This window comes from Talpa occidentalis, unplaced genomic scaffold, assembly GCF_014898055.3.
Source record: "Talpa occidentalis isolate TD23 unplaced genomic scaffold, MPIMG_talOcc4v2.1, whole genome shotgun sequence".
Taxonomy (NCBI): Eukaryota; Metazoa; Chordata; class Mammalia; order Eulipotyphla; family Talpidae; genus Talpa; species Talpa occidentalis.
In genome coordinates, this window is record NW_026555331.1 from 56,297,973 (window position 1) to 56,318,940 (window position 20,968).

The following is a 20,968-nucleotide window of genomic DNA, read 5'->3' on the forward strand; positions in this document are numbered from 1 at the left end:
GCAAATCTTCTTGGGAAGCCAAATTTTGATCAGCCGGTTACTTGGTGAGCATGGATTTTGAGCAAGGGAAGCAAGTTGCCTCATGCATTCATCTCCCTATATACCTGCTGATACTCATGTTTGTGGACCCAGGGTTTCTTCTTCCCCTGGACGATGCTAGAGATTCTCTGCCAGTAGTTGCTTCTCCACATCAGCTTCTGATTGGCACATCGGGCAGCAAAGTCAGTACTTTCAGCCTGGTCTCAGGTTAGCCTGCATGGGCTCCATCTGCCTGTGATTGCTTCTGCTCTGATCCAGAATACAATTCTGATTGCTTGATACTCAAAGGATTATCTAAGTTCCACTTTCTCAGGGGGACCCCCTCAGTGTTGCTCCCATTTCCTTCCTTTAAATAATAAATCCATCGAAAAGTTCTTTATGTGGGAATCACCTTCTCTAGCCCGGTTTCTTAATTAATACAGATAGTCCTTTGACTAATGATTTTTAAAAAATTGGAGTGGACAAATCAGTAATTTAGAAGTTCACATTTGAAATAAGTAATATTATGGAACATGAATTTTAACAGGGAATTTCAAAGAATTGTTGAGCATTTAGCTATTCTTGGGGGCACTACGCCTTAACACTTCTGTGTGAGGGCCTCTCTTTTGTTCTGATAATAATGGCCCTTGGGGAGAAAATTTAGGCAAGGCTTAGCTTAACAGAAATAATCTGGTTCCTGGTCAGTATTTATACTCTGTAAATGTAATGGTTTATAATTACATTTTATGTCTTTTGCAAACCTGGGAAATATATTTGTACCTGAGGTACAGGCTAGAGGTGCTAGTAATAACTTGAAGATTCTTATAATGGTCTTTTTCCAAAATGTTTCCTTGGCTCTTAAAGCTTTCAATATTCTTAAAACATTACAACTTTCACTTCAGAGGTTTCCAATGTTTTCATGTATACCTTTTTTATTGTGTAAATATTTTGATTAAATCCTCTCCCAGTCAGTACCTTTTGCTTGGGAAAATACACTATGACTGATAGCCGATATGAATTTAGTAATGTTTAAAAATAAATGTGTATTTTGATCACCACAGAATTAGCATACCTTTGAAACCTACTTGTACATTTATATATAAGACAGTATGAGCCAGTCCCAGCTTGCTAAGGATCTGCAGACAACCTGTGTCTTTTGGAAGGCCCTCAAAGGTTCATGGTCTGTAGATGGAATGACCTCTACTTGGAGGTGAGCCTGTTGGGGGTGGGGGGGGGGCGGGGAGGAACACACAGCATGTCTCTTTTATCTTGTTTCCTGTGCTCTGGCAAGTGTAAATTGGGCCATCAATAAATGTTTATTGAATTTAGTATTCATGTTTCCTTTTAGCCATCAGTCTGCCATTAACAAATTTTATTGACTTTTGTCTATGCTGAAGTCACATGGCAAGCAATATCTGAGCGCCTGCTTTATGCAGAGCACCTGACCTGGATATAATAAAGGGATATTAAAGTTACAAAATATTGACTCAACATGTTTGGACAACAAAATGTGTGAAGTGTTACACAGCAAATTTCTGTATTGTACAAAATGAATGCAAAGTAATGGGGTATTTAGAATAGTTTGGTTAATGATAAAAATGACACCATTTATAGTAAATGTTTTTAACACCCACAACTGATAAGATCACTTACAAATTTGATTCTAAAATAATCTGGTGAAATAATTTTTTTTGATCATAAAATTTTTTCTTTCACACCTGCATTTTCTAAGTCATCTTGAAACCTAATCTGAAATCTGTTAAAATGGTGGGGGAAAGAAATACACCCCCATTTTTAATGTTAGATTTTTTTTGGATGTTATTTAAAAATGAAGCACAGCAACTTTACTGATCTATTGTAACTTCCTACTAGTCTTGTCAATAACCTTTAAGAATTTAAGTGTATTAAGAATTTAAGAATTTCATAGTGTATTACATTTATTTGAGCATATGTTTTGAAGTGTTTCTAGAAATAATCAAGAGGCTGCATGATACTTTTTAAAAAATAAACTTTTATAGGGGTAACGTATTTCAGGATTACACTGATGTCTGTATACACTACATCGTGATCAATGAAAGTTTAGTTTCCATCCAGCTATTATATAATTTACTCCCCCCCCCCCCCGCCCCCTTTACCCGTTTTACCCACCCTCCATAATCCTTTCCTTTCAGGAACGACCATTCTATTGTCATCAGCTGCTTTTGTATTATCTTCCATAGGAATTATATGGTGTATGTCTTTCTCCATCTGATTTACCTTTTTTGATAATAGCTGTTCTCCTAGATGTGGGGCCATAGCTCATTGTCGTTTTTGATTTGCATTTCTTTAATAAGTGAATATCTTTTTGTACACCTGTTGGCCATATGTAGGTCTTGGAGAGATCTCTTTTCAAAACTCTAGCCATTTTTAAATCAGGTTCTTTTTGTTGGTGATTTCTGTGCATGCTTTATATTTTAGATATTATTGTCAGATGTATGATTTGCAAATACTTTCTCCCATTGAGTAGGCTGCCTTTTCTTTTTGATGATTGTTCTTTCCACTGTGCAGCTTTTTAATTTAATGTAGTCCCATTTATTTTTGCATTTGTTCCCACTGTTGCTGGGATTGAATCTACAAAGACATTAGTAAGGTTGATGTCAAGGAGCTTATTACTGCCTGTGTTTTCTTATGGTTTCATGTCTTATATTTAAATCTTTAATCCATTTTTTTAAAGATTTATTTTTATACAAGAATTAGGGTACAGGCCAGAGATGCGGCGGAGAGAGGATTCACCAAAGACAGATTGGGGAAACAGAACAGGCAGACGGACCGAAGTACACTGCTGAGGGGAGCAGTGGGCGAGACAGGAGAGGTCTGTCCCGCCATGTGGGTTTCCCCCTGGCCGGCCAGGAATCAAACGCGTGCTGCAGTGGCTGCAGATTGCTTCATAGGTTGCATCTTAACCCCTGCACCATCAGGGAGGCCCCTTTAATCCATTTTTAATTAACTTTTGTGTGGTGTACAAGAGTGGTCCAGTTTTCCCAACACCACTTATTAAAGAGAATTTCCCCATTGTATATTTTTGTCTTCTGTCATAAATTGTCTATAAACATGTGGTTTTATTTCTGAGCTGTCAGCTCTGTTCCATTGATCTTTATGTCTGGTTTTATTCCAGTGCTATACTGTTTTGACTCTAGTTATGTCATATAAAGTCAGAGGATGACACTCGTTTTTTCCACAGTATTGCTTTGGTTATTTGGGGTGTTTTGTAGTTCCATGAAAGTTTTAGTATTTGTTTTTTTTTGTGTGGAAAATGTCATTGAGATTTTGATAGGGATTGCGTTGATTCTGAAGATTGCTTTAATGACCATTTTGGTTATATTATTCTAACCTAGGAGCACAAAATACCTGTCCATTTAATAGTGTTCAATTTCTTTCAGTGTATGGGGTTGTTGGTTTTTTTTTATCTCCTTGGTTATACTTTTATTCCTATGCATTTTATTCTTTTTGATGTGCTTGTAAATGGGACTGTTTTTCTTAATTTCTCAGTTCCTGAAATCAAGGCTTTTCTAGCTGGAAGAACGCAATTAGAAAGGACTGTCCTGTAATAGTCAGCGTCATTTAGTATGGAATGGAGACACTAAATTGGGCTATCTTCCTGTCAAAGTTTAGATTACACTCATATTCTACTCTAACCTAGTGAAAGGTCTCAGTGACCTTTGGAAAAAAGCTGGACAATCTACCAAAGGAGAAAAATTTTAGAAGCTCTAGTTAAGAGACCATTAAGGCTTCTAGCCCACATGGAGCAGACTAAGGGCAGCAATCTCAAAGGTACTCTCTAGGTACTTACTTCATTATGCTCCTGTCCTGTCTATCTCAAGTGATCACACTAGTACCAATGAAGAGCTAACCTATTTACAAAGCCTATCAAAAAAACTAAGAATTTTAAGAAATAGGTTTAACAGAATAGCTTAGAAGAATGCTGAGCTGCTAGTATGAAAAGGAGAAAGAACGCAAGAATGTGGTCTCAGGATTGACTGAAGTTTCATGAGAAATACAGTAATAGAGGCCTCCCTGGTGACGCAGGCGGTTGAGCGCCGCACGGTGAAGCTGTCCGCAGCCTCTGCAGTACAGGTTCAATCCTTGGCGGCCAGTGAGAATCCCACATGACACAGCAGACCTCTCCTGTATCACCCACTGCTCCCCTCATCAGTGTATTTCGTCAGTCTGCCTGTTCTGTTCCCCATTCTGTCTCTGGTAAATCTTGTCACCCTCCCGCGCATCTGGCCTATACCCTGGTTCTTGTATAAATAAATCTTTAAAAAAAAAAAAAGAATACAGTGACAGTAAGACATAACCAATATTCTGTTGTACAACCAAGCATCTCATTCTGCCTGGCAATCCCAGAACTCACTTTATTAGGTTAATGTCCCCAAATTTAAACTTCCATCTGCCAGATTCTAACCCATAGAGAACTTTATTTTTAGAGATATCAGAAAGGTGGTTTTTCCAAAGTATTTGCTTCTGTTAGTGTTACCTCATGTCTTCCTTTTCATTACTAGGACATAGCCTTCATAGGAATTCTTAACATAGCATGAGGACAGCATTTTTCTAAAGATGGGCCTGTGCCTGGGGAGACAACCAAAACTGAAGATTGTAAGTCGTACCGCAAGACTGCAAGTAGGTGCATATGAAGACACCTTTTCTACATGCCAAGGACCACATATCCTAGGAGAAATCATTTTACTGGAAACTACAGTAACCCCATGTGAAACTATGTAAGTGGGGATAACTGGTGTGTCTACCTTGACAGAAGTTCAAAATCATTAATCCTCAAGTTTTTTTGAGCTGAGTCAGTCCCATTTTAGAAACAGAAAAGGTGCAATTTGGCTAGGCTCATTTATACCAGCCATGAGCAATTTCAAGATCAGTGCTCTCTGATCTAAATATTCACCATGTATATATAGTGTACCCCTGGACTAGTCCAAATCGTAGAAGACAAAACACTGTATTGTTACTTAATGTTTTGAGTCGCAGCTAGCAAATGTAGTGTTGAACTACTTTAAGAATTTCACTTCAGATACTGTGTTAGGTGGCAAAACCAGAAATTGGATGAGATAGGTGGTGGGGAAAGATAGAAAAACAAATTTCACCTATCCTAGAGGTGGAGGATAGCTTGAGAATTCTGAAAAAGTACATGTAAAAGAATCTTAACTACTATTTTTAAAGGGGGTGGGGGTAGAAAAAAATACTGGCATTGCAATCCAAGGAAAATAAGTTTGCTTTATTTCAAAACAGTAGCTTTCTTATATTGGGCCCTGGCCAAAATTCAATACTGACACACAAATATAAATTTCTTGGAATGTCAAAATATGTATGTCAGGTAAATTATCAGAATGTCTTTTTAACGGCAGAAATTTTAAACCATATAAAACAATTAGAAATGTGTACCAACATGGGAGAAATAAGCCACAGTTCAAATTTAAGCTGAATAACCAAACCAAATTACCTTAACTAATGTCTGCTAATATTTAGAACATTGCACATACTTTCAATAACTTAAGTGAATGTCTATTCTTCCCACCTCCAAAATCCCCATAGAAAATACTTTTTTAAAAGCTAGATTTAAATAATAAATACTTATCATGGTAGGAGATTCTGGCTTTAACCATGGCTGAGTTTAAGAGAAATACAGAAAATCATGAAGATTTATAATTATTCTAAAATGATCACTTGTAGCAATTCTTTAGAAGTTCTAGGTAAGAAAAGTACTTCTCCACTTTCTAACACTATGTTGCATAATATAATTCAGAACAGCATTCTAACCAATGATATTTTATAGGAAATTCTTTTGCTCTTCAACATTTCATTATAAAAGTGATACTCTGACCAATATTAAAAATTTAAAGACTCCATTATGCTGACATTTTCAGAAGTATCTTCAACTTAGTAATGAGTCATGTTTATGAGGCCATATATTAAAATGAAAGAAAAATATGATGGTACGTTCCAGTTTTTTTAAAAAGATTTAATTCAGTAATTTTATGCCTCACTATTTGAAAACTACATTTTCTTGCTCAGTATGGCATGGCACTAAGGTGAAAACAGCTTTCATGGTTCTTGAGTTCCCTTTAAAGGAATGCACTACAGGATTTCAGCAATAACATTAACCAGTTCCGACTCAAATTCCATCTCCAAGAAAATGTGAGAGACTCTAAGAAGTTCTGTTCAAAGCAAGAATATTTCAATCTGAGTATTTCACTCCAGCAACTTGAATTATACCAGCTGTTCCATCACTGACTAGTGAATGATCCCGGAAAACCAATGACAATAGCACCCTATTCCCGTCATCACTAAAGTTTTCATACTGCTTTAAATCCAAATATATGCACATAAAATATCTGTACATATAAATTAGTGTTTAAGAATGTCCTTTCTTTGTTCTGAAACCTATATAATTGTTTATAAGACTAGAAACCTAAGCATCCTGGCTAGACATTAAAAACATGTCAGAATACACGTTATAGAAACTTTAGAACTGACCTCATAAAAGCAAAAACAACTTAAGAGTGCTGTTATTGCTCCATCCTCTAATTAGATTTAAAAGGATACACTGAATATTAAAGGCAGGTATTTATTAAATAGTGTTCACTTCTACTAGCCAAACTGACCCCTGACAAACCAACAGCTGAACGGGGGAAGTCTTTCTCAGCTCATTATTGTCCATTAGGAATCCGAACCATTTTCAATTAAAGCCTTCATTTTTCCTGTAGACTTCAACATGTGTGGCCCAAACTAGGAAAGAAACAAAGTATAAAGAAAGATAACAATTCACATAATAACAATGATCTGTGCCCCTCCCAATTATGGATCATAGGGCTAGTGCGTCCAGGTATTATATGAGGTGGAAGAACTAGCAACTGAATGAGATAGGGTATGCAGTACAGGCTTGAAAACCCCAAGGAAAGTCGTAACAAATGACTGCCATCCCCGAGCAGCTACATAGTATTAAGACCTTTATAAATACTGACATATCAATAGAATATGAATAGCAGAGGTAACCAGATTAGTTCATAAAAAAGAAAACTATAACACAATCATCTTAGCAAGACCCCAGTTTAGTTCAGCTTCTCCAAATAAAGACAGAAGCACAAGTCTCTAAAAATTTTCACCACAGAAAGGGTTTCAAAGGTGCTAGAGTTTTTAAGACATCTGCCTCTCTGGAACAGATACCCCACCAACATCAACTTGAATAAAGGGACCATATAAATCAATATTTAAGAGCTTCCTTGAAATCTCCACCTGTGGGGCCTCCCCGGTGGCACAGCGCGTTGAGTGCAGCGCTGGGAAGCTGTCTGCAGCCTCTGTAGTGTGGGTTCGATGCCCAGCCAGCCAGGGAGAGTCCCACATGGTGTGGTAGACCTCTCCTGTCTCGCCTGCTGCTCCCCTCAGCAGTGTATTTTAGTTGTCTGCCTGTTCTGCTCCCCGCTGTGTCTCTGGTTGAATCCTCTCACCCTCCCGCACCTCTGGTCTGTACCCCCGCTCTTGTATAAAAATAAATAAATCTGGGCCTCCCTGGTGGTCCACACTGTGAAGCTGTCTGCAGCCTCTGCAACGTGGGATTGATCCTGGCTGGGCAGCGAGAATCCCACGTAGCGCAGGAGACCTCTCCTATGTCGCCCGCTGCTCCCCTCAGCAGTGTATTTCATCAGTCTGCCTGTTCTGTTCCCCACTCTGTCTCTGGTGAATCCTCTCACCCTCCTGCGCATCTGGCCTGTACCCTGGTTCTTGTATAAGTAAATCTTAAAAAATAAATAAATAAATAAATCTTTAAAAAGAAATCTATACCTGTGACCTGGCACATATTCTGCAAGGCACAGATCAAATCTTGCCCTCTTCAGAAGACTTTCACAGAGTAAGTGAGCTTTCTTTACCTCGAGTTTCTGTGTCACAACATACATACTGTCCTAATATATAAGTTTTATAATGAATTTCACCTCATTATGCTTTAATAGAAAGAAAATACAACACGGAATATTTAATATTGGAAATGCTCAGTATAGTGAACCCACGGTTAATTTCTGCTTTTATATACTTCCAGCTGTAAATTTCAAGTTTCTAAATGAAAGCTACTTTGTGGTCCGAAAAATAATCTACTTGTACATAGAGACCCTGTAGCATACCCTTTGAATCTTACAGAGGACATATGAAAGTCTTGCAAAACCCAAGTACTTAGCAATGGGATGGTCATTTTATAGTAGATAAGAAGTCTGACCTAATACTCACCAACACTGTTTCTGGGGCAGACTCTGACTCCGGCTTTGGAATTCCTTTTTCAAGTTCACCTTGGCTATCACTTCGATATCGATAAGCAAATTTCTTTTTCAGAGCCTCTGCTATGAGGGCAGCGGGGTCGGTAGCATCCACTGCTTTGGGCTTTACATCTTGTTCTGATCTTAGAGACGTGAAAAGAAAGCAAGAAGACATTTCAAAATGCTGAATTCCCACTACTTTGTATGACTTTCCATGCCCAACAGCATTTCTCTAGCATCACAGATACTTAATAAAGACTTGATAGGTATTGCTAGCACTGAAATGGAAATCTCAGAATCAGGCTGGATAAAACAGCACAAAAGTGCCCAATGACTATCGCCGCTCCATTTCATGAGCACTGATTATGCTCTCCAAGGGTTTTCTCTGAAAGCTTGGTAACTAACATACTAGATACATTATACAACTTATGTTGACTGAATGGCTGGACAATAAAGATTTTACATGAAATAGGGGAAAAACTAATCTGCAAATGTTCATTTTGCTAATTTCTAGTTTAATTGTATAAAAGTCACTGGAGTTCATCTTTTTAAAACTAGAATTTTAGAACTACTCACAGTGTTATGTTGTTTAAAGTTCTCCAGAGGCCTAGCATTTTACAAGCTATAAAAACAAAAGGGACTGGGCCTCCCTGGTGGCGCAAGGGGTTAAGCACAGCACTATGAAGCTATCTGCAGCCTCTGCAGCATGAGTTCGATCCCCCAGCTAGCCAGGGAGCTACCCACATGGTGCAGCAGACCTCTCCTGTCTCACCCGCTGCTCCCCTCCAGCAGTGTATTTCAGTTTATCTGCCTGTTCTCTTCTCCACTCTGGCTCTGGTGAGTCCTCTCACACACACATCCCCACCCAGCACCTCTGGTGTGTAACCCTGTTCTTATATGCATAAATAAATAAATCTCTTAAAAAAAAAAAAAAAAGAGGGACATGAGCATGAAGGTAAATGTATCCTCACCTTTTTACTGAGCGAAGTTTTACACTGTTCATATCTTTAAGGATCTCCAGCATATTTGGCATATCATGTTTCTTTGGACTGTTTTTAATCAAAGTCTTTCCAACATTGGCTTTTTTCTCTCTTCGCTCTTTAATCAAGTCAATAGCAGATATACTTTGGGGGAGTCCTGATGGAGGAGGGAGAGGAGGAGGAGGAGGTGGTGGTGGTGGGATAGAAGATGTTGCTGTAGTAACAGAAGTGGCAGAATCTAGATCACCTATAAAACAAGTAGAAAATCAATTTAATTCTCATGGTGATAGGCAAATGAAATTTTTAAAAGCAAAATGATGTTAAGACCTTTCATATGTCTGACAGTATCTTTAAAAAGAGTATCAGTTATGTAAGCAGAATGAAAGTATTAAGTACTTGGTTAGAATCTAAATGCCTGAATTTCTCAGTCACTGTATCATTTAATCCCCAACTTTCCAAATGGAAAAGTTCTCATTAACTTAACAGGGTGTTTCTTTCATATCAAATATTCAAGTCTTGACTGTGACACAATTTGTAACTACCTTTAATATAAAGCAATCTGTACTGCATAAATATCTCCAACATAGAGAGTTGATTTAGTATGATAACTATTTCAAAAAACTACTTGGTAAATGTGTGCTTCACTCTGAGTATGTATACATTTAACACTTAATAAGTGTTAAAAGCCTGCACTGACTGGAAAGTGTTAAACTTCTAAAAGAAGAAACTAAAAGTTAAAGTGGTTATAAAACAAAGATCAAATGATTCATCTTTCTGCATAACTAGGGGTTAGAGTTGTTTACTGGTTGGGTAAATCTGATTAAGGGGGGAAGTTTTACTCAAGGGATTTAGGCTATATAAACTGAAAATCTAACATAAATGCCCCAAATCTCTCGTTATTTATGGCAGTTTTCCTATTCTGCCACAAGAGGGAGATAAAGCAAAAGAGAAATGTGATTTATACAAGAAAAGGGCAGGACCTTTGGTTTTTAAAGTTATACACAAACTTCATTTAAACACCGATTACTTCTCAAGCACTTGGTGCCCCAGTGCAAATGCCCTCTGTCCACCTTTCCATGTTGGTTCCATTAAAATCTAGGAGTACAAGCAAAGTAGCTCAGAAGTAGAGTAACCGTCCTTATCCTCTAGACAGAGGTGGCTAATGGGAGTCCAGCCAGGACTCAGGAACAGCACTAAAAAAACAACCACAACTTGCCAACAGGTTAATGGTTTAGGATTTCAAGGCTAAGGTTTCTTCTCCAGAGTCACAATGCACATTAATAAAAGCAGTATTAAACCAGGAGTCAGAGGACCTGAATTTGGTTTCTACACTGGCTTGAAGAAGAGCTACTATGAACTTAAGGCATTTTATATAATTTCCACAGTTACTCCCATAATAACTCCATACCAAGGTAATATTAACCCATTGGTAAAGCAAAAAATGAGGCAGAAATCACTATTTTAACCTGTTACACCAACAAAGAGCTACAGTAAAGTGCTTGCCTCCGACATATATTGGTAAACAGCACACTCAGCCCTGTCAGGGCCATTTTGAGATTATCTCATGTCTCATACAACTGATGCCATTATCATAGACAACTAAGTTTCCCATAAAAAAGGCAAGCTTTCACAAGAGTAACAATTCAACTATCAATTTTAGAGTTTTCCCAAATATACTTACTCTTCATTCTCTCTGAGAGCATAAAGACTACCACAGAACCAAATACCACTAATGGCTAACTGGGTCCAGTACTGGACTATGCCGAGGACTGACGGTTTTCTTAAAACCCTACTGGCTATTTGCTAATAAATTTTAAAATTAGCAGCATTCTAATTTCAAGTTTTGGGGTTAAATGTAGGACCTACTGACCTGCAGTGAGATTTTGCTGCTCTTGCAGGGTCACTATTTTGGCAATCTGGGCTCGGAGAGCAGCAAGTTCATTTTCAAGAGCACAGATCTTCTGCAGCGCTTCCTCATTTGCCAGATTTGAAGTCTTCAGTTGAGGCTCTTCCGGAGACAGGTTTGGTAGGGAAAGCTGCCTGCTTGGGGGCTTCTCAAAGAAAGGAAGGTCATCCTGAAGGGGCTGCCCTGACCTCACCTCTGTCCTACAAAGAAGACAGAAAATTGACAAAGTCACAGGCTTTGTAAAGGAATATGAAAAATCATTGCCAACTAATAAAAACACAGTTCGTAACACCTGAGAACCACTTTTAGGAGGACCTTATGTTAAATACTTTCCAATAAGTTTAAAAACAAAAAAAACACTTGTCAAAACTTTATGTAGATATATGCCAGGCCTGGACTTCTTGCCATCATTCTTAATTCTAATTTTCATAATATACACAAACCAACACTAAGTATTACAGATTCTAACAACATTTTTCTAATTCACGTTTGCTTCGAACTAAGGTAAAGACATGTTTTACTACATTAATTCAAAAGGATACCGGCACCCCTATGTTTATTGCAGCACAGTAATAGGTAAGATATGGAACAGGTGAAATACGGAAACAACCCAAAAGCCCAAAAATAGATGGCTGGATCAAGAAGATGTGGTACACATACACAATGGAATATTACCCAGCAATTAAAAAAGATAAAACTCATGCCATTTGCAGCAGCATGGATAGAGCTGGAAGGGATCATGCTCAGCAAAATAAGCCAGAGAGAAAAATATCGGATGGTTTCACTTATAGGAGAATTGTAGGGGAAACAAATAAGGGATCAATAAAAAAAAATTTTAACAAACAAAATTAACAAGCAACTATAAATCACAGACATTCTGCAAGGTGGGGGGAAGGAGAGGGATCAAAGCAGGCGAGGGAAGAGCATGAGGGACTCTAGTGATGGTGCATGGGTGAATTGGTGGTGGGAATTTTACTGGGACTGCACCTGAGAAGAGAAAGTATACACTGTACAAAAAGGAAGAATGATGTAAAATACATAAAGAAATGTCTCGATGCTCAAAATAAGGTAAACTAATTACCAGTTATACTTGACTACAAAATCTAATCAGAAAGCCACTGGCTCTTCTCTAAGGTCTTGGCTTCTCCACTTCAATGTCAGTGTTTTCCATGCATCACAGCATATATCAAACTGCAAGACATACTATAACAATATGTGCCAAACAAAGCAGCAAAAACTGAAAAAATTATATTTGAACTTGTCCAATAACTAAATGGTGACATTTTCACTTGATGTAAAAAGTTGTTTTTAATGTACACTACTCCATAGCCACAAATGAAATTCTTTTGGGGTTAGGCATAAAATTCATATTGCTTTTCAACTATTAATTTATATACTTATCTACTTCCTCATATACAGTCTGGTTTTCCAGGCCTCTAAGACAGTTTTTCTTCTTTCGGCTTGAAACAAAAAACCGAAAATTTCATGTGCATTTAAGATATGCAACCTGACCTTTTGATATGCATGTTCACTTTGAAATGTTCACCACAATCAAATAAATTAACATATATCTAACTTTCCTCAATTTCCTGTGGTCATGTGACTGAGTTTTGCTTAACAAGATGTAGGCAGAATGTTGGTGAGCCATGTAGGAAGGCTGCTTAAGGATGGTGACTGTGAAAAAGAAAATCTTTCCTCTCCAGCTCCATACCACTCTTCCGAGAGCCTTTCAGTACAAGGTGATGGCTGGAGTTTCAACCACAGAGAGCACAAAGCTAACCTTCTCTGGAAGCCTGATGTCACTGGAGCCACTATCAGCTCTAGAATATCTGCTTTACCTGTTTTGACTTGAGAAAAAAATAAACTACCTTGAGAGAAATAAACTTCCACCCTGTTGAAAGCATTACTTTAGATGTCTCTTATGTGTAGTCAAACTTAATACTATTACAACATTCACCAACATTAAATTCAATTTTAGCTTTCTTTTAACTGGACATTGGTATTTTACTGTTTTGTTTGAGAGCCGTGTAATTCTTCATTTACCCTATTTTTAAATGGGGAAATTCTTCAACTCTTACCTTTTGGTATTATACAGTGAATTCGATGTTTTTCTTCATGCCAACTTTCTGCCCTGTATAATTAAGCTGCCATATATATATAGTGTGGCTGCAAATTGGGTTTTTACTTCTAACATTAGCAAACAAAAATACTTGGAGAATAAATGTTCTAGTTCTTACCTAGTCCCTGGTGGTTTACCTAGCAACCAACTTTAAATACCAACTTTTTAGTAATTTTGTTCATCAGTTTTCTTACTAATTTTCTATAATTTGGATATTTGTGGGATAGGGAAATGTTTGGTTTAAAAAGTTTCAATTTCCATTCCATTTCTTAGCCCCACTGGGAAGAAACAGGTGATGAAATTTCTACAAAAAATATCCAAAGATTAAACAAAGGTAAACTTCTATAGGAACAGTACCCATATGCTGATTAAATATATTAATGTTTTTTGAAAGAGTACATACAAATTAGAGATATTTGAGCTTTAATCAACCTAAAATAATTTCATTAAGACATTAAAATTTTTGTTCAAAATCACTGTGGCTTATTATTGATGAAACAGGTTAAATTCTGATTTCTAACCCTCTGTCACAGGGTAGGTGAAATAATTTTATTAAATAGCTCTATACAGTAACTACATTGTTATAAGCAGATGGAAATTAATCTACTGAACAATTTTTTAAGCAGGGTTATTTACATGGGATAATTATACTGGTTTCCTTAACTTCATTTGTATTAACTTTTTATTAATATCACTAGTGATATAATTCTAGTCTTAAGAACAGATCTGGGTAAAATACAGAAATCTCAAATAAGTGTAGAATTAAAGTACCATAACAATTTAAAACAACAGTGGAGGGAAAAAAGAAGAGTAGTAACTGATACTACAGGAAGAGAGTGATCATGCAACAAGTTCTTAGGACAGGATGGACACCACCACCATGGCGACAGACAGGAGGGTGAGAGTAATCTGGAGTGTGACAACTGGATGGCATGGAACGAAGGAGAGAGAACAGAAACACATTCATCTCTACCTCTCTACCCCCACCACTTGTCCATTTTCCATGAAAGGTGAGTTTTGCTTTATCAAAATGTACCTAGAAGAGATGGAAGATGGAAGTGTGGCTGATGGTTTGCTTTCATAGTATGTTTGAGTGAAGAGATGTTACGAAGTTTTAACTGCAAATAAAATTAAATTTTGGCTATCAGAATCTAATGCTACAAAACAAAAAGTGATGTTATAATACTACTTATTCAAAAACTAGTGGTCACTTCAGTAGAGTCTAACCCCACTTAAAATTCTTAGACATCAGGGGATTCAAAAGTGCTAAATATTTTTAAGTTTGTCTTAACATGCTATCATTCAAATAATCCAATCTTTAAACTCCATGAACATTTTTCTCCAATATCCAGAACTGGAATAATGATGACAATTTGGATTAGATATTAACCACAAGGCATGTTTAAAAAGCTTACTTTCAAATATCTTCTAGACAAAACTGTAGGAGAAAATTAATGAGTATCAATCAGCAACTGTAATTTAAAGAAAAAAGTTAAGCTTCTACATTTCCCTGTAACTCACACAGGTGGATTTTATCCTTTTGTTTTTCCATCTACTGAAAATTAAGGACCAAGTATTCCTTAATCTTGAATACTAGTGAGCCAGGGTAACAGAAAAAAGTACTTAGTGTCTTTAGCAAAATGATTTAAGTAGTAGTGTCAGGTTAGTTGTATATTATGTCTATACTGTGTAAGTTTAATTATATGGATTCACATTCTCCTATAGTCATGGATTCAAATAAAGTAACTATAGGAAATGTGAAAGTTTAAATGTAGATTATTAGAAGCTAAAAAAAAGAAAGTAATCTCAAAATGATCATGTCTTCTTAAAAACATGAAGAAGAGATTTGACATTTACAGGAGCTCGAGAACCAAAAACAGGAGTTGCTCTGTAATTCCTCCTTGTGTATGGAAAACACTTACTGGAATTTTTGAAATTCTCAGACATTCCCCTGTTAAAAACACAAACACATACTCTTCCCCCACAGACATCTGTTTTATAAGACAGTCAACAAATCATTCTTAGAACCAATCTGTTTTGCCAGCCTTCAGAATAGAGCTATTAAAAGCTTAGACTATAAAGACAGAATTAATCCAAACTAAAAGAAATGCTCTTTTCTACAAGTTGTGTATAATTCAAATTTTAAGATACAAAAGGAAGTATCAAAATCAATAAAAAGAGGCATCAAGTGAGGAGGTCTCAAAAGGCAAAGGGCCAATGTGATCATTTCTTAAAGCCATTTTCTGGGTATTAACTTCTGTTGGCAAGACTTCTTCTACCTTTCTGTTTGTTCTTAGTTCCAAAATATTTCATGACAGAAGGCACAAGCCCCTATTCAGATCGGCATAGCATGAGAATTATCTAGTTCTCTTTTCAAATGTTAATATCAAATGTTATATACTTTGGGAGTAAAAATGGACATTAGTAGAAAGACTTTTTAAAGCTCCACGAACTACTTCAAAGAAAATGCTATATTAAATCTCATGTACCTCTGAGACCTTTTCCCCTAATGTCATAGTAAATGAAAATTCAAAATCTGAGATACTTTAATAGCCCAGAAATACATTCTAATTGTCATTCTATTCTAAATACATTCTATTGTCATTCTAAATACATTCTATTGTCAATAGGATCCAGGGAGGAGGAAAGAGCTGGCAATTTTGTTCCCTGAAAACATAAAGTTGGGTAAAAAATTAAAAATCTTTTCAAAGCAAGTAAATGGTTGTATAAAGACAGTCACATGGGGGAAAATTACTTTGACAGAGGGAAATAATCCATGAAAGGATTTTAGAGGGGGGAATAGGAAGACTTGTGAGGCTACAGACCCAGAAAACTAGTGGGATTCATGCCATTAGCCCATTTTAGGCTCTGTAACACAAACCACTTACTGTTTTATATTTTAAAACTGAATGTTGTAAAGTGATATTTAATATAAATGACCTCTCTCCCTTGAATACAGTAACTTATTGATGTACATTATCAGCAGATATCTAATGTCAGATAATTAAGATAAAAACGGCAAGAAATAACGCCTAGATGTCTGCTGTGCTATGAGGAGACCCTCTTGCTCTGATCCACTATGTTTCCTGGTCCTCACTGGCCCATACGCTGGCGCTATGGCAAGCTAGCAGGCTTGCAATGTCATTTTCTTTGGAATCTTGTTACTCACTGTCATTCTCAATGAGGTTGGGGTTCTTATTGGACACTCCTTAAAAAACAGCATGTTCCCTTTATACTTAATATTCAAATTTGAAATATCAATTTGAAATATCTTTAATCAAAGTTTTAGTCTTATTTTATTCACTATCCATACATAACAGGTTATTAGAAATAGTTCCTCTCAGTCATAAATTTATGAATATTTTGGTGTTAAGAAAAGGGGCTACTTGAAATACTTTCAAGTTCTACAAACCACACATTTTTATTAAATACTCAGTTTGATATGTATGTGGCACTAAGAATTAAGAATCAAATACAGGGCTGGGCCTCCCTGGTGGCGCAAGGGGTTGAGACGCAACCGATGAAGCTATCCACAGCCACTGCAGCACAAGTTCAATCTCTGGCTAGGGAGCTACCCACATGGCGCAGCAGACCTCTCCTGGCTTGCCTGCTGCTCCCCTCAGCAGTCTGCCTGTTCTGTTCCCCACTGTCTCTGGTGAATCCTCTCACCCCCCTACACCTCTGGCCTGTACCCCAGTTCTTGTATACATACATAAATAAATCTTTAAAAAAAATCAAATACAATTAGAAGGTATTATATGAATATGAAATGGAGTTAAACTTGAAAAATTTATTCTTTTTTTTTTTTTTTGAAAAATTTATTCTTTAAATAATGTTCTACTAAAAAAGCAATCATATAGCTGTGACAATGACTATGATATCGACTAGAAGCCAGAGAGATTATAGTCTTTAATTTCATCATAAGTGGGCAATGTTATACTGTGTATACATCCAAAGACTACATATTCTCTTTAGGCTACTTTTATAAAAGAACAAATAGTCTTAAACAAGATTATCAATAGTATTGAGCCTTTCAAAGCATACAAATGCTTCTTAGAAAAAGCAAAAATTTCTTTCCAATTATGAGGTCATTCTGTAAATTCAAAGTAAAACGAAAATGTGTACAGTAAAGAGGAATAAAAATGAGACCTTGAGCCTCCCCTGGTGGCGCAGCGGTTGAGCGCTGGGCTGAGAAGCTGCCTGCAGCTTCTGCAGCGCCAGTTCGATCCCCGGCCCCCGGCGAGGGTCCCACATGGCGCACAGACCTCTCCTGCCGTGCCTGCTGCTCCCCTCAGCAGTGTATTTCGTCGGTCTGCCTGTTCTGTTCCCCGCTCTGGCTCTGGTGAGTTCTCTCGCCCTCCCGCGCTTCTGACTGTACCCAGTGCTTGTATAAATAAAAATAAATCTTTAAAAAAAAAAAAAAATGAGACCTTACTGTGTGCATGCCACTTTGCTAAGAGTTTCCTCATGGTACCTTTTAAAGTTCTCACCTCAAGGCAAGTTCCAATTAATTTAATGAAAAAAAAAAAAGGGAAGCTCAGAGCATTTTAAAAATTCATATGTACAATAATTATGAACAATTTATGTATATTTTCCCAGATAACTAATAACCACAACATTATAACTAATGTAATATAACATGACAGAAATGTCATTCGCATAAATTTCATGAGAAGTAAAAAATACCTTGAATACAACAGGATTTCATACAAATACAAACGTGAGAGGCAGAGAAAGACTGAAACTACAATATCTGATATGTCTTAAATGTATTCGTTGTTTCTAAGATTTAAAATATAAATTATAAAAATTCCCATAGGAATGCAAGTAATAAAGGTGACAGATTAAAAAAAAAAATCTTTACTTGGTGAGAATACAAGTATTCAATAACTATCAAAGTAAAATACCATTAATTCTCATCTTTTTATTCTGTCATACTATTTAAAATATAGTATGCCATTTGTGGCAACATAGATAGAGCTGGAAGGGATCATACTAAGTGAAATAAATCTAAAGGAAAAAGATAAAGTCCAGATGGTGTACCTAATGTGTGGAATATAAAGTAACTAAATTAAAAGATAAAGGACAACCTGAAAACTAACCCCTGAAAGCTGACTATAGAACTAAAGCAACAAGGAGGAGAAGGGGATACGAAAAGGGTAAAAACAAAGAGGGAAAGAAGCATAATGGGCCATGGTCATGGACTATGAGTGATTTGGTGTTGGGTGCACTATGGTGGGTGTATCTAGATATTTAAAAATAAATAAAGGGCCTCCCTGGTAGTGCAAGGGGGTAAAAGCATAGCACTATGAAGCAATCCGCAGCCTCTGCTGCACGAGTTCGATCCCTGGCCGGCCAGAGAGCTACCCACATGGCGCAGCAGACCTCTCCTGGCTAGCCTGCTGCTCCCCTCAGCAGTGTATTTCAGTTGGTCTGCCTGTTCTGTTCCCCACTCCGTTTCTGGTGAATCCTCTCACCACCCCACCCCACCCCCAGCAACTCTGGCCTGTACCCTAGTTCTTGTATGCATAAATATTTAAAAATTAAAAAAAATAAAAATTTAAAAATAAAAATAATATACATGCAAACCTGCTACCACATCAATCTTGGGTTTATTTGGTATGTAAACCTGATTTTCTGCTGCCACATGGCATGCCGTAAGATGGTATCCAATCTTCTCTGCCAGAGTGCTATCAGAAAAAGCCAGCTTCCCAAAAAGATTAAATAAAACCCAGAGTCTTATATACCACCCAAATCTATGTTTTAATAAAAAAGCACTCCTTATATCAAGAACCAGAAAGAATATAAACTGAATGAGAAGACACACCAGATGCCAGAGATGTTACTTATCGACAGACAAGCAGCTATGATAAAAAGGCTTCAAATGAGTAACTACCAACACACTTGACACAAATGAAAAAATAGTCTTACCAAAGAAACAGGGATATAAAAGAGAACCAAATAAAAAAAATCTAGGACCAAAAAGTACAACTATAATAAAAATACAGTTGGTGGAATCAAAAGCAGAATGCAAAAGACAGAGGAAAAAGTGGTAATTATCTAGTTGGGGAGGAGGAGGCAGCCTTAAAAAAAAAAAACAACACAGAATGTCAGGCCAACAACAAATGATCTCATATTTGTGTATTCAGAGCACAAGAAGGAGAAGAGAAAGAGGGTAAGGCTGAAAAAGAACTTTATATCAAGAAATATCTTACTCAAATTTCTGAAAACTAATGACCAAAAGTTTTTAAAGTAGCTAAAAAGAGCACCTTATCTACAGATGGAAGCCTGTGACAGAGGATTTCTCTTTTTTTTTTTAAGATTTATTTATTTATACAAGAACTGGGCTATAGCCACAGGCACTGTACAGTGAGAGAATTCACCAGAGACAGAGCGGGGAGCAGAACAGGCAGACAACCGAAAACACTGCTGAAGGGAGCAGCGGGCGAAACAGGAGAGGTCTGCTGCACCATGTGGGTTTCTCCCTGGCCGGCTGCCGGGAATCGAACCCATGCTGGGGAGGCTGCAGACAGCTTCACAGTGCTGCACTCAATCCGCTGCACCACCGGGGAAGCCCAGGATTTCTCATCTTAAATGAATTAGTGGGCTAAAGCCAAGAGACATTTACCCAAAGAGATATAAAGGATAGCAATCAATCACAAGCTTATTCATAGTCGCTAAAAACTACTACATCTTTATATAACATTCTTAAATGGCAAAAGTATGAAAATACAGTATAAGGATTTCATTATTAATTAAGGAAAAGTTGGAAAGGGAAATAGGTATGACTATAACAGGTACCATGTCAGTTACTTATAGTATAAAGACACTATGCATCTTGACTTTCTGAGTGTCAATATCAATATCCTGATTATAATATTGTGCTACAGTTTTGCAGGATGTTACCACTGGAGGAAAGTGGATAAAGGATACAGGGAATGTTTTTGTATTACTGCTTACAACTGCATGTGACGAATCTCTATCTCAAAATGAGAAGTTTAATCAAGGAAATAAACATCTTAAAAAAGAAAGGCTCTTTACCTGCTAATCCTTCAATACCTCGTCTTTGTTCATCTACTGCTATGTCCTCACTTCTACTTGTCATTCAAATCAAATTCCTTCTTTGCTCTTGGATTACTTGATTCTTATTTTATCCAGCTAATACCACTCAAATATAATTACTCTTGCTAAAGTCAATGATAATCTTCCAACTGCAAAACAAAATTAAAACTTGCTAGTTTTTGCTTTACCTGGCCTCCAAGTATTTGACAATGATAACTAGTTTATTCCCTCCCCTTCCATGATTATCTTCTACCTCTGTTTCCATAACACTTTCTGCTGCTGTCTCTTGAGCTGCTTCTTGGAGATGGGGTCCTCTCTTTATTTTTTTAATTAACTAAATGCTGACAGGATACATTTGTTCTGCATGTTACGTGTGTGAGTGTGTGTTCCTTGAACACTGTGATTGATAGCCACTGTATCTTCACATTGACATACAAGCTTTTCTCATCAGCATCTAGACACATAAAATTGTTTCTACAACACTGTGAATGTCCCATAGTAATTCAAACACAACATACCCCAGACTGAAATGCTTCTTCCTACTTCCACCCACCAAAAAAATCTGTTTTCCTATGTTTTTACTAATTATTCC

General features: G+C 37.0%; 2 protein-coding genes across 4 annotated transcripts in view; one reads left to right on the forward strand and one right to left on the reverse strand.

Annotated features, from left to right (window-relative positions):
- PDE7A (phosphodiesterase 7A) overlaps positions 1-1,211 on the forward strand; it is a 90,252-nt gene extending 89,041 nt beyond the window's left edge. Inside the window, exons 14-15 of one of the 2 annotated variants that reach the window (XR_008550646.1) lie at positions 1-44; positions 1,123-1,210. The gene's annotated coding sequence lies outside the window, so the exon portion shown is untranslated. The other variant, XR_008550645.1, reaches the window with a different exon arrangement.
- A 957-nt stretch (positions 1,212-2,168) lies between these two features.
- Positions 2,169-20,968, reverse strand: part of MTFR1 (mitochondrial fission regulator 1) — a 54,013-nt gene continuing 35,213 nt past the window's right edge. For both annotated transcript variants that reach the window (XM_037505999.2, XM_054692222.1), the window contains exons 5-8: positions 11,160-11,395; positions 9,281-9,536; positions 8,284-8,452; positions 2,169-6,792 (exon numbers count right to left, since the gene is read on the reverse strand). In XM_037505999.2, coding sequence (XP_037361896.1) covers positions 6,724-6,792; positions 8,284-8,452; positions 9,281-9,536; positions 11,160-11,395 — 730 coding nt within the window. In that variant the 3' untranslated portion in view covers positions 2,169-6,723. The remainder of the gene's footprint in view (positions 6,793-8,283; positions 8,453-9,280; positions 9,537-11,159; positions 11,396-20,968) is intronic.